The sequence below is a fragment of the Macrobrachium rosenbergii genome, chromosome 28 (genome assembly GCF_040412425.1).
Source record: "Macrobrachium rosenbergii isolate ZJJX-2024 chromosome 28, ASM4041242v1, whole genome shotgun sequence".
NCBI lineage: Eukaryota > Metazoa > Arthropoda > Malacostraca > Decapoda > Palaemonidae > Macrobrachium > Macrobrachium rosenbergii.
The window spans coordinates 28586311-28601186 of NC_089768.1; the positions used below are offsets into that span (position 1 = coordinate 28586311).

The 14876-nt window shown below is 35.0% G+C and overlaps 1 protein-coding gene and 1 long non-coding RNA gene across 2 annotated transcripts in view; one reads left to right on the forward strand and one right to left on the reverse strand.

Moving 5' to 3' along the window:
- LOC136854166 (uncharacterized) overlaps nucleotides 1-14876 on the forward strand; it is a 752981-nt gene that overhangs the window by 727002 nt on the left and 11103 nt on the right. The window lies entirely within an intron of this gene.
- fu (STKc_STK36 domain-containing protein fused) lies at nucleotides 6694-13005 on the reverse strand. The gene is made up of 3 exons (XM_067130404.1): nucleotides 12887-13005; nucleotides 8422-11037; nucleotides 6694-6810 (listed from the first exon to the last, which is right to left on the reverse strand). The coding sequence occupies exon 2, from the start codon at nucleotides 11028-11030 to the stop codon at nucleotides 8466-8468; it is 2565 nt and encodes an 854-aa protein (XP_066986505.1). The 5' UTR covers nucleotides 11031-11037; nucleotides 12887-13005; the 3' UTR covers nucleotides 6694-6810; nucleotides 8422-8465.

The window sequence follows — 14876 nt, forward strand, 5'->3', positions numbered from 1 at the left end:
GAGCAATACATACCGTACTTAAAGAAGTTGGATAGCAAGTAGGGAAGAGATGAATGAAAATTGAGGAAAAGTACAACTCACAAAGCACTGCAGATGGAGGATAAGGAGCACTGCAAAATCTCTTTAGCCCCATCTGCATTATATTGAGCAAGCACCATTGTAGGTAGCAACCCTGCATGAGACATACACCTTGTTGGAAATGAGTCACGATAGAAGTGAGGTGCTTTTAAAGAAAGATGCTGTGACCCAAAGAAACAGTGGCTTCTTTTGTCTTCAAAGAAAAATCATGCAACTAAAATTTAAGTCAATTATGAGAAAAAGAGCAGTAATGAAAAGGCTAAGTCACAAGATCTCGTTGAGGTATTAGGTGAATTTCTCAATCACTAGTGGTGGAACACCAGTAAAATAGCAGAACTCTCAAGGGCAGTAAAACTGTGGAATAGTGTACCTGGGTTCCTACACTTTACGATTAACAAAATTCCAGGAGTTTTCCTGGATGAAAATGAAAATCTATAACCTACACAAGATATATTTTTTAAATAACACTGACTCATTTAATAAATATCATGTTTTACATAATTTCACAATTGAAACAATTATGCAAAATGTACCATTCAAATATTTGGTTTATTTATAACACTGAATCTAGTGTAGCAAATGCTGAGGTGAAACACAGTGATGCTGCTAACATATAATACGCTAATTTTCTACTGAACCTAGAAATAAATTATATTTAACTGAAGTAAAGTCAGTAGACGTCATAAAATCAAGGCATAGTTATTCATTTTAGATTGCTTCTCGCATACATTCAGGCAATAGTTGCATTGCTTGTATTTATGAATAGTAATTCATTTTTTTATATATACTAGCATTTTTCTTTGTAATACTGTTGAAAACTAGCTATGCTGAGACAAGTATTTTATCCAACTTAGATGAAGATTCATTCAACAGTTATGCAAGGAAATGTAGTCCCATGGACAGCAAAATGTTCAGAAGAAATGGCTGACCATCACTTTGCAACACCTCCAAAAAAAAAACAGCAATATTGAGAAAACAAGTGTTGTCCCCCAAGATGAAGGGTCATCCCATAAATATCTTACTAAAAAAAGTCTTGATGGTCAGTGGAATATTCAAAAGAAACCTCAACTTCCTCACCCACCTTCTAACTGAAGCATATTTGAAGGAGTGAAAGCAGTTGCTTTCAAGTTACTCCATAGAAGCTAACATGAAACAGAATATATAAATAGATCATATTCCATATATTTACAGTTTGTCTAAAAATATAAAATACCTATATACTGTAATATAGTTATGTAGAGTAAATTGAAGGAAAAATATCAAATGTACGAGAGAAAGAACTGGACTTCAGATCACGTAGTTGGTTAAGCTAAAGCTTCAGGATCTCGACTTTCCCTACCACATCTTGTAAGGAGAGAACTGAAGGTGGGGACAGTGATGAACAACATACAAAGAGAAAAAGAGGCGCATGCAATTATATACAAATCTCTTCTCATCCATCACAGTGCATGGTACTGAATAACCTAACAGTTCTAGTGCTAGTCCTGAGACTAAAGGTTCATGAATCAAATCAAATCAATCCACCACAGTGCCTGTTTTTAATACCCTAAAGGGTATAAGGGTAGAAGCAGGGTAGCATACTGTACAATTCAAGATCTGAGCACAAGAAAATAGGATGGACTTACTGAGCTAAAGATCTAATGGACCCAGTCACGAACTGTCCATCTCTAAAACCTCTTAAATAAGTTTTGTTCAAAATTATGAGTTCTGTGAGCAAAAAGGTGAGCTGTCCAATTCCAGCCTCCACCAAAACCAGCATCTAGTCAAAACCTGGTCAAATCCTTGCAGTAATCATTACCAGGATATCATTTAAAGAGCAATATTGGAAGAATTAAAAAAAGATAGGATAAACAGACATCCAGTCTGTACCTAAATGTTCAAGATTGGTCATGGCACTAAAGTTGAACCTGCTGGTAGAAAATTTTACAAAATGACATCTACCTGACAATTATTTCTTCTGACTGCATAAACAGATAGACTACCAAGTTAGCCATGAACTGTGACAAAAACATAATTACTGCCAAAAAAAATGCATTTTTTATGAAACAACAACATTAAAGTGGAAGAAAAGTGTTGCATTAATTTAAAATAACATTCACATACATAACATGAACAAATGATTATTAAAATGTAATCGGTACTGGCATTCAAGAGCTTTCTGTGAGAATATTCTTGAAGCTGACAGTAGATAAGCACATAACATTTCTTAGAAACAGCATAACAACTATTTACAAAGCATTTACATTGTTTTGGTATTAAAAGTAATCAAGAGATGATTTTGAGTACATACTAGAGACAAAAAGATGGGCATAGGTTATGTACTCATGCAAATTACCATATACTAAACCATCTCACATAAGAATTGATATTCCATGGATTTTGAGTTGCTGGGGTCCTAGAACCAATTTCCTCTGTAAGTCAAGGGCTTGCTGTAAAGACTAAATCTGATAAGCTGGAGATAGCAATGGGTCATGTAAAATATAAAAAATAACTATCATATTTCTCTTGAAATAAGTTAGGGGTTTAAAACAAAACAAAAAGTGTAGGAGTCATCTTATAATTAAGATAGCTGTCTATATAATTTCTCTTGGTGAGTGATAAAAAACAATAGGTAGTACAATACAAGTACTCAACAAATGACAGTTAAAGCATATGGATAAGCAAAAATTTTCACATGAATATTTACATGAAATATAAATCTACAATAATATATCTTTAAGTATAAAGCATCATAAAATATAGCACTCTAAAAATCAGAAAGAGATGCATTCCTCAGTAGTATTTTGTGTACATACCAATCCTACAAATTGTTGTACTTACCCTCAGTTTCAGTCACAGTATACCAGTACTTATCCTGTACAACACTGACTGAAACAATCCACTGGACAATTACAGTTTAGTACATTTCTTATTCTGAAAGCATGGTCCATAGACTTAATATCAGGTAAATATATATCACAGCTGAGATAAAATGTAACATTTACAGTATTGTACAGTATAAGGCAAGGACAAATAACATCAAGGCCTACACAGTAACACTATTTCAAAAATTAACACTTAGCAATTACAGTATAAAAGTTATAAAAGTGTAATGCACAAGAGTATAAAACACAAAAGCTTGACTTTTTGAGACATTTCACTCTAACAAAATCTTGGAAGCCTGTACATAGAAGCAATACATTACTCTACTAGGAAAACTTTCTTTTGGAACTTGTAAACTTTCTTTTGGAACTTGTATATAATGATAATGACTTTATGGCATCACTTTCACTTACATTTACAGTATTGTACAGTATACAGCAAGGACAAATGATATCAAGGCCTATAACACTATTTCCAAAATTAACACTTCGCAATTACAGTATAAAAGTTACAAAATTGTAATGCACAAGAGTATAAAACACAAAAGCTTGACTTTTTGTGACATTTCACTGTAACAAAATCTTGGAAGCCTGTACATAGAAGCAATACATTACTAGGAAAACTTTCTTTTGCGACTTGCATGTAATAATAATGACTTTATGGCATCACTTTCACTTAGCACCACAATCACTCAACTCACACTAGAACCTCTAGTCCTTACTATACTTCTTTGCCAATCAAAATAATACTTGAAGACAAAATTTAATCATTCAGGCTAAATTTAATACATTTTATTTCAGAGATATAAAACCTGTTGCTGTACTGTACAGTAATGTACTTTGTTTTCACTAATCCCATAATACCTGGTCAAATGACGTAGAATGAGAGTTAGATTGTGAGGTACAATAACAGTGCAGCTGAAAGTGAAAGAAGCATCCCATGATGGGGAATCCCCTTATCGTACCTGCCAATACATTCACTTTTTACTTTTACTGTGAGGGAGGAAAAGAATACTTTGAGTGAAATAACTTTATAAGTATGTAAAAAAAAAAAAGAGCTTTTATACAGTAGATAAACATACTTATAAAATAGCTGCCTTTGGGGAAAATGACCAACACCTCAGCTCACTAGCTGCTGCATCCTCCCAATCAAAGCTGCAAATTTGGTATTTTTAACCTAAATTTGCTATAGATCAGTGATCCCTACTTTGAATTTGTCTTGTTTAATTCTTGGTTTTAGTGCTTTGTTTCCACATCCTGACTTCTATAAACCATAACTACAGTTATTACAAGTCTGTCAACACTGGCTGAGGACGGGCTGTTTTTGCCAAAGTGTTCAAAGGTTAAATGATATAATGATAGTCAATGAACCACCTGGCCTGCTTACTACTACTGGTCTTACCATAAATGTTTTCAATGTTACATGTATGTCACAGCCCTCATACACAATGCAAACTGTCCTATATACCAACCTTCATCAACAACTTGAGCAACAGGCTCAATCAACCAAAACAAGATGGCAATCCTTGAGATAGCTCTGTTGTAGTTCTAGTGCAAGCATATCCAAATTATCATATTCTCCTCAAGTACAATGTCAAAACTGGGTATAGATGGGTGTCCTCTTTGTTTGCTTCCTAGGTGTTCCTCAGAGCAGGTACTGTACTATGGGTGGCACTGTTACCTTGGCACATCTTTCATGGTTTTGGGTATCACAAAACTGTAGCAGAAGATCACAATAACTATCTGCTTGCATGGGTTTGAGGTGCACGAATTCATTGACTGTATGGAGGATATAGACACTAATGACAGTCAGTTTCAAAGTTCTGCATCAAGAGTTTATAAAAGCCCCCAAACCAGAGTGCTGATGTGTCTTTTAATGGTGGCGTTTAAAGATCACAAGCATGTTGGTAATGGTGGAAAATGGAGTGGCACCAATTCCATGGCACTAATTACAGACAGTGACTTTGCCTAATACAAATTCAGCATGTATAATCTGCTGATTTAGATATTCCACTTTTGTGGTGGGGTTTGCTTGACCAACCTCCAGGTTTGTTGGATCATTCCCTGGAGATTTTGGCCAATGCAAATGAATTGAGACAGATAATGCACCAAAGGCCACTTCATCTTTCTTTCAGCAGGCTGTGTGGTAGGTATAGGTCTGCATACTCTTTCTTATCATGACCACAGCCTTGCTAGTATAAACTTGGAAGACATGACCTGGTAGATATGTGGTTTTAACAGAGAACAGGGTAAGTGTATTTATTTACACCAAAAATGCACAATAGTGCCTGTCTTCCCTGCTGTTGGGTCAGGAAATGGAGTATATCTAGGGGACTTTTGCTCATGGCTGTCAATGACTGATATATCAGCAGAGCCCTCCCAGTTCTCCACAGTTAAATTACAAATCTTTGGGTTGATTCTTACATTAAGAAAAAAAGTTGAGTTGTCAAGCATCACAATCATAACCTTTCTGACCAGATAAATTACCAGAAGTGCTTTCAATTTTGTCTTGAATGTGAAACTGGCATCCATGAACTTCATGTTTTCGAACATGACATGATTAAGCCCAAACTTATGATTGAAACACTGTGGATACACAACACTAAACGAGTGCAGTAATACTGATTTTAGAATTTCAGTAGTACAGTCCTAGGAAAATGTTAGCAGAGTAAGAACTACTTTTACACCAGCTAACACCATACAAGCATAGGTTTATCACACAAATTATGACTGAACCATTTGAGATACATCAAGTGAGATGAACGTTAGTAATAATATCCTGATAAGATTATTCATACATGCCAGTTGATTAGCCATCATGCTCATGCACAGCTGACATCAATATACAAACCTTTCTTAAACAGGTATAGAAAATTTACAAGTGACACTTCTGACAACATAAGCCAGATTAAGTAACACAAAAAATAGCCCATAAAGATGAAAAATATAAGTATATACAGTTATATATATATATATATATATATATATATATATATATATATATATATATATATATATATATATATATATATATATATATATATATATATATATATTATATATATATATTTCATAATAGATTATTATTTTTTTCCCATTTTTATATTTCTCTTTTATGTTATTATATAAATCTTCAATACTATTATTTTGTCATTATTTTTCATGAGAGGGGGGATGTGCCCAGGTGGCCGCCCCCTGGATTCGCTAGTGCTTAGGGTGGACAAAAAAAAAAGTGCGGACGGACAGACAAAGCCAGCACAATAGTTTTCTTTTCAGAAAACTAAAAGGCAGCATAAAGTATACAACAGGGACAAAACATTTCTACACTACACAGAAAAATAAATATCTAGTATTTTGAGATAGTAAAGTACATGTACACAGGATGCAGAAAGTAACATAAAAACCCAAGGACATATTGTTTATGCATCAAATATATAACTGCAAGTTTTAGCAGTTTTCATTGACAGGAAAACTAGAAAGTTTAACATGCAGATAAGGTCTCCTATTAATTTTCATACTTTAAATTGTAGAACCTTTGTAAAAATGGCTATTCTTAACAGATCTTCATGATAAAATTTAATGATAAATTTGAACCAAACCCATTGAAAAACTTTATGATAAATGATAAATTAGATCCCACCCCATTATAGTACTGAGATTCAGCTATTACCCCATTTTGGAAGACCATTTAGCTACTACCATGATGCACTTATTTTATTTGCAGTGCACAGATGACATCGAAGACAAACTTACATTTTTAGACCCTTTAACACTAAATTAATAGATATGCTACATTACCTCTGTTTTAATGGAACATTTCAGTGTCTGACTCCTACGTGGAAAGCTGAACTTCAGCATGGTATATCAAGTCCTGAAATATAAAACATCAAATTACTTTTTAGCAATGTGTGAGAGTGTATGCGTGTTGCTTTATAAGTAACAAACAACAAATATTTTAAGCATACAACACCTATGTTTAACTATTTTTGTTCTTTTTATTTGATCATAATAGGTGGATTTCAAGAACCTGTTAACTAGGCAAATGATAATGTTTGGTATTGAGGTCTCTAGCAGGGAAAGGAATAACACTCTGAGTTAATTTTAACACAAGATGTTCGATGTACCTTAATATGAAGCCTCCAAGAGGAGAGGATTCTGGATTCAAGAAAATAATAAACCAGACTTACTAGTTTAAAACATAGTTCACACTCTCCTCATACAGTATTAATTTTGATGTTCACAACAGTCTTCCACTTCAATATAAGGTGTTTATTGTCAACTAGATACCCTAGATTCTGTTGCTAGCAAAAACATCCAGAAGTTCCAGTAATATAACATTCCAGAAGCCTACACTTTGGAAACAGGAGCTGATATATAAGAGGCATTCAATAACAGAGTTGACTAAACTGGTATTCCTTAATCCCTGCACAATGGCAGAGACTAAGAAAATCTTTGACTGAACAGACCTGACTTATTTATTTGAGCACAGGCCACCACAGAAGAGGAAATGGCTAGATAAGCCAGACCTGGAGTGCAAAGCACTTGATCTCTCCAACTTGAGCTGTTAAGACTTCTGTTTTGTGTGGCGTTGTCTTCACTACAGTAGTGTATACATGTATCTTGCCTCTTGCTAGACTCAGACCAAGACACAAGCATTACACCATTGTAAAATACATTAAAAAATCAACTAACATTAAAGAAACTAAGGATGATTATAAACTTGTAAAGATACTCAGAGTTTGTAGAGGTGGCAACTGTGGGTATCATTACAAGTTATATTCATCCTCAGTTTCTTCAACGTTAGTTGTTTTTTTTTTTATGTACTTTACAATGGTGTAATGCTTGTGTCCTGGATTGAGTCTGGCAAGAGGCAAGATACACTTATATGATACTATTTACTTTGATAATTTATATAACACCAAGGTCTAGGTAGAAAGTTGGGTGTTATACAAGCAGTATGAAAAAGAGCATTTAATTGAAAGACAGGAAAATCATTTGCCTACTTATCCAACAACAACAATATAGTTCAAAATGTTTTGGTTTCACTAGGAAAGACCAACAAATAAGACATTTGTCCAGCAATGTTTTTTGTAATTCATATGAACACATTGCATTTGGAATATATTCATGATCTCACCCCATCTACTTAAATAAGAAGTAGAGGTTTATTGAAGTCAGAGGTTCACATCTGCATATGAAAATGCGAACTTTTACAGAACAAAGCCCCAATAATATAGGATAAATATGAACATAACACAATTCCTGAAAGTTGTCACAATTTTCAGTGCAAATTTTTCTGTCCATTGCTACAGCTACAAGTAATTACTTATTCACATACTGAAATTTGCCACTGAAGGGTGTGATTCCATAAAAATATACAGCTTCCCATTCACGTTTTAGGGGTAATCTTTACAACTTAGCCCTATTCTCTTGTGATAAGCCATCCACAAGACATGACATAAAAGAAAAAAGTTATACTTACCAGAACTTAATTGCTTGGAACTTCAAGCAGCTTTATGGAAACTCTTATCCTGCACATGAATCTTCAGGCATAAGTTCTGTGAAGGCTTGGAGACACGAAACTGCAAATGAAGCTGTTTTCCTCACTTGTGGAACGATGTCGCTTTCTAAGTTGATCAAGTCACAAATGAGCTTATGTTGCCCTTCAAACAACTTTGATATTGATGGACAGCATTTAGCCAAGTATCCAATTAAAGTGCATAATCTAGATCTAACTAATGGAACTTTATGAGTTATCAGTGTTCCCAAAAGAAGTACAACAGAGTCACTTGTTCCAAAAACTTGCTCAACAACTGACTTATTTTCTGGTGTTATACGAAGTATTTGATTTAAAATTGCCAGCATATCCGCAACCAGCTCGGGTAAAACACTATCCAAAGTCAATATTTTGCTAATAACAGTAAAAGCATTGAGAACACATACACAATCACAAAACTGTAGCAGGAAATCAGTTTCTGTATATACCAAGTGACAAATTAACATTGTAATTTGACCCATAGTGTCAATCTGATCCTTATCAAATTCCACTGTTCTGTTGACCTTTGACTCTAGTTTGAGTATCAGTTTGCAAGCATAAACAAGGTTTGGCACTAATTTGCATTCAAGATATACTCTAATAACATCATCAGTCTGATCTTTCATACTTTCAATTGTGAAAGGCAACATGAACAAAGTTGCTATTTTATTGATAACCTGGAGAGCGCAAGTGTGATTCCTAAGAGGAGATACAAACATTGAAAGCTCACTTTGTTCAAAGAAAATACTGTAGTTCCCATTCAGCACATCAGCTAATGTCTTATCTAGAAACCTGCACCATTCTTCAGTTTCAATAGGTTTGTCATCTGAATTGAAACTGTGAAGTGTGAAGACTGCTGCACTGCTGGTCTTTCCACTTATTACAGTTAATGCTCTTTCTTGAGTAAATGGTGTTAAACTTTCTTCATTAATATTAGGCAAACTTGGTCGTCCATCTTGCATTGGTTCTAACATACCATTTGAGGGTCTACTTCCTCTTCTTGAGGAGTCAATGGAATTAGCCAAGTAATTTACCATACTGTCTTTACGATCTTCTAGAGGCACAGGTCCCCGCATTCTGAAATCTTTAACATCTTCCTCTTTGAATCCTGATTCTTGAGACACAGTGCTTAGCTTTCGAACAGAAGCCCCAACAGCACATCTTGCATCTGAATCAACATCACGTAATCCAGAAACTTCAGGGCCAGAGGTAGAAGCCACTGATGCTGCACTTTTATGCACCTCTACTTCTACTACTGTAGTCTGAAAACCATCTCTAAGATTTTTTTTTTCACTCCTACTATGCACAGCAGCCTCACCTGAGCTTGACAGCTGAACTTCTATCATCTTTTCCCTTCCTCTTAGTCTCATTGGAATAGGTGATGGAGACCTTGAGGCACTCAAATGAGGACTTCCTCCCCTAGCTTGAAGATGAACAGCTGCCAATTTCTTTAGAACATCTGGGTCAATCTGAGGTAGTGCATTTGTGTCTATATTTTTACTCTGTCCCTCATGAAAAGTGACAGGTGGTAATTCAACAATGATACTACCTTCAATTGGACCTGTTAATTCTGAGCCTGGTCTGGATCTTGGCCCTGCCCCTTCCATTTTATTGGGAGTTGCTGTTTGTCTTCCCATTGGTTTTAACATCATTCTTGGCTGCCCAGAAGCTCTCTGTACTAATTCCTGTCTTTGCTGCTCTTTTACTTGCTGCTGTGACAGAGTCAGTGGGTTGGTTAGTGGTGCCGTATTTAAAGTCTGTTGTACAAACACAAGTCCTTCGTGCACCCAAGGGTGTTCTAACAGATCTGGCCATGTTAACCTTCTCATTGGATCTTTATTAAGCAATCCCTTTAAAAAGCTCAGACAATCTGCACTCCATTCATCCGACCATATAATTGGCTCAATTTTCACCATTTTTACCAACTGGACAATGGAAGTAGTACAAAATGGTGGTTTCCCTTCCAAGAGCTCATATAAAATGCATCCAAGAGACCAAAGATCTGCAGTATGGTCATAGGGCTTTTCTTCTATAACTTCTGGTGCCATATATAAAGGAGTTCCCTTCACTGAAGTTAAGACATATGTATTAATTCCCATTTTCCTTGAAAACCCAAAATCACATAACTTTGCTTCTCCTGATGAAGCTAGCAAGATATTTTGGGGTTTAATATCTCTGTGCAATATCCTGTGTGAATGCAAGTAATATATGGCTGATACTAAATTGCTAGCAATTTGTTTAACTCGTTCTTCTTTTAAGGGACCATTAGATTCTAAAAGTTGGAAAAGTTGTCCTGGAACATATTCACTAACTGCCACAACCTCATTTTCTGTTTCAAATGAATCTACCATACGTACAATGTTTGGGTGAGCAAGCCCTCTCTGGATGTCACATTCCCGACGGAGGCTTTTCAGCTCCCTTGCAGCCTTGTTCCGCTTTGGTATAAACTTGAGTGCTACTGTTTGACCTGTCACTAAGCACTTTCCCCTGAACACTCTTCCAAATGATCCTTGTCCAATGGCCTCCAAGACCTGATATTTCTCCATCTCATACATTTCTTATCTGAAATTAAAAAACTGATTTACAAAATGTTTGCAAGTTATTCAGACATCAACATATTACAACATCCACTTCCTTCAATTCATCTTCTAAACCATGAAACTTAAACAGTTCTTCAAACAGTTATGCAGATCTCATAAACTAATTTTTTGTAATGTATTATGAAATTTTTTTGGCTCTGTTCTTTATATAAAATTTCAAAATATAAAAGAGATATAATTCTTTAACATTAGAGAAAATTATATTTCAAGTTCAATCGTAGTAATAAACATTCTACATTGTAGTTCTTGACTACCTTTTTGATGTTTCAAAGAGTATCTTACCAACTGTGCTGGTTTGGTATCAAAACCTTTTTAATTCCTTAAATAAGACCACTACTTTACAAAACTCTCATTCTTCATTAAAAGGAGCAATGAAGTGCTGTACCTAATTAGTATATGATGATAAACAGTTCTGATGTCATAGTTGAAATATGTTGCCATGGAATACTCAAGTAGTAAAGCAACATCCAGTTTTGAATATGGTAAATCTCATGAAATAGAATCTAGCCTAGATATGAAAATGGCCTTTTTTTTTTTTTACATTTCTGTGTTGAACAACTTTTAAGCTATAGCTGCCTAGTAATGTGTCCTCATATGCCTGGGGTTGTAGTTTATTTTAGAACATCCTAGCCTAGTCTAAGCAAGAGCCCTTCAATTTCTGTTTAATGCAGAAAATAAAGAAAGGAAGGAGGGAAAGATAGTAACTGCATTTGGTATGAATGCTACATGTAAGCTACTTAATCTTTACTTGTTGGCTTCATTTGGTAATACTGTGATATTTTAATATCATAAAATGGCACCAAAATACAGAGGACAGATAACATCAGAAATGGCTTATAAACAAAATAGCTCATGTATATACCATCAAAGAAACTTAATAAATTCTTTTTTACAATAAAACTTACATTTTTTCAGACTAACCATTTTTACAAAATTTCTTCATTTAAGCAATGGCTGCCATGTGTGCTAGAAGTGTCAATTGAGGCCCCAAGAGATATTTTTTTTTTATATAAAATGTAGAACAACTTTATGCATCTTTTAACTAATAAATGCCCCTTCTCCACAAAAGTAACAGTAGCTTCAAGTCAGTTATTGGGGCCATGAAAATCCCTTTCAAGTGATGAATGCCTTTTCTCAACAAAACAACCTTGGCTGAAAGTCAGTTACTAGGGCCAGGAGTGGGACTGCAGGAAATGTGTCCCTCTATTCTGTGTGCTCCTGACCTCAAGACCTGGTAAGAAAGGTTAGCTTGAGATGAATTTTTGTACTTCACTTATATGATTTATGGTGCTCTGCATCAGGTTTGGAATTGGGCCTTTGGCCCCCAGCCAAGAAGAGACTCTGTACTCTAAGTCAGTTAGGTTACAATACATCCCTAATCTGAATTTCATGGTTCTCTAGGTCAGGTCTTTACTCCTGGCCAGATAAGGACTTGGTGTCCCAGGTCAGGTTAGGATGTATACTTGTATTTTACTCCGTTTCTAATGTTCTGGGATAGGTGAAGTAGAGGGTCTAAGAGTGGGCAAAGCTCTCTGGTTAGGTAAGAAATCAACTGGCTAGTGCCATAGGTTAAGGTAGGTTAGGTTAAATTGTATCCTGGTAACATTTACACGCAGTCCTGTCGTTCTGCAAACTAGCCCCCTACAGTATTCCCCCTTCACCCTATCAGAACATACCTAGAATGGCCCAGCCATTCCGCCTCAGTGGCATAGTTTATGCAAAGGTATTCAGTGGCTTGGTTTTAGTTGATTTGATTTGTAAAACCCTAATTTCATATGTCTCAGTGTTGTGATTTCATCTACGATACGTACATGACATTTAACGAAGCTGGGTGACCCAAAATCTTGCTATTCCTTTATGGAGCAGTAAATAGTATTAGTAATAGGAGTAGTAATTGTTGTTGTTTACATTTGAGATTAAGTAAGGTATTGGCTTTGCAACGGCTCCTACATTTCCTTCCATGGTGTGATGTGTTCTCTCGTAAAATTTTTCGTTTTCTTTCGTATTACAACAGCATTCTCCTCTAATGTTTATTACCTTTATTACTGAATAGTAGCAACTTTCCAGTCCACATATTATTTTAATTACTTTTGCTAAGTAGTAGTTGGAATGGTTACTGTCAACTTATTAAAATTAAACTAAATATATATTCGTTTTAACAATAATATTGAAGAGATTGGCGTTAACTTATTGTTTCACGCTACTCTCTTCAATATTATTGTTAAAACGAATATATATTTAGTTTAATTTTGTTTTCAAAACTAGCTATGCAGGGTATTTATTTGCTCTCTCCATAAAGCCGTAAGGGCACGTCACACTACCAGCTATTTTCCAAACCATGGGTTTTCACGACTGACTTCAGTAAAGAAATATCTGCACAAGCCCTTCTGTTCAACATTGTTTTCACTGGATGTTAACTTTTCTTCTAACTTAATTTTTTGTGGCATTTTTTTTTTTTAGTTAGTTACATCTGTTTTGTTTATTTATAGTCCACTCTTAGTTGCAACAAAAGAGCCCAATACTAATTTGTTTTCCATATACATTTTTTTTTAATGTCTGTATTGAAGATGCTTAAATGGTAGTGGAAAATGTACCATTTACAGCCTTAAAATTCTAAGTTCATGTAACTAGCGTACCTGCCTTGTCGAAAATGACGGTATTATTGATTGAAGTAGTTGTACAATTGCATTTTGTACAAAAGGGTTGCATTTTATACAGTGGGGTCGCCGCAATCTGTACGCAGTTTTGCTTTTGGAATTATATAACCACGATTTTCATTGCTCAGTTTCTATCCATTTGATAAAAAGTGTCATTTAAGTTTCTTTTTGTTTCATTAGGAACAAAGCATCATTAAACGCCTCACTTAAGATTCATATTTTTTTAAGCCTTCTGTAACATAAGACTGTAGAGTAACAATGGATGTTCAATTTTGAATATGCTCTTTCTTATTCCCTTGCTCACCTTAGCATGTTTTGTTTTTACTGGTGACGATTATTTTACACAATCTTCCAACAGTAAGATTGTCCAATTAGGTTCATTAATCAGAGGCGTGGGTATGCGTTGGCATATTTTATTTTCACATTAATTTCGTTCTTATAGTTTGCTTAGAATCAGCTCTTAGTTTTCCGTCTCCTGAATAGTCAGTGTTGTCGTATGTCGTGATATAATTATTTATTAGTTTTTTTTTTTTACCCACCATCTTACGTTAAAAAAGAAAAAATGCTGATGGAGCAGGCCCCACATTTTCAGAGGCATCCTTGAAATGTTCTCAGGAGGTTGATTGCTCTTCTGAAAGATATTTCAAGCCTTCTACTAGTCAAAGCATAGATATTCATATAATTCTTGACTTGTTATTCTTGCTTTCTTAACAAAACTGAATTACCCGCAAAAGGAAAATGATTGCATTCCATGAAATACTGTCAGAAATCCAAACAACTTAAATTTGTAGCTGTGATAAAGATAGAAACCTTGAAGTTTTCCATTTTCTTTGATTCAAATGTTCAAAATGTTGCATATATATTTAAGTGAATAGAATCTTTCAAATACTGGAGTATAATTTCACAATTGATTCCTGTCTGTATACCTTGATACATTTCATTTGTTTTAATGTTACGCTGCAAACAGGTATCGAGCGCTTAGTCACTATACCGTTTTCATGTTGATTAACTGATTGATTCATGAAAATTTGGCAATAAAGCCAAGCACCAGGGCACTTTCGACCATTCAGTACTTGAGACAGTGAAATGAGGAAGTTTGGAGTAGTTGGAAAGCAAGAATGAAGAAAGGAAGTGAAATGGAGGA

Coding starts and splice junctions, on each gene's coding strand:
- fu (XM_067130404.1), bottom strand. CDS start 11,030: ATGTATGAGATGGAGAAATATCAGGTCTTGGAGGCCATTGGACAAGGA.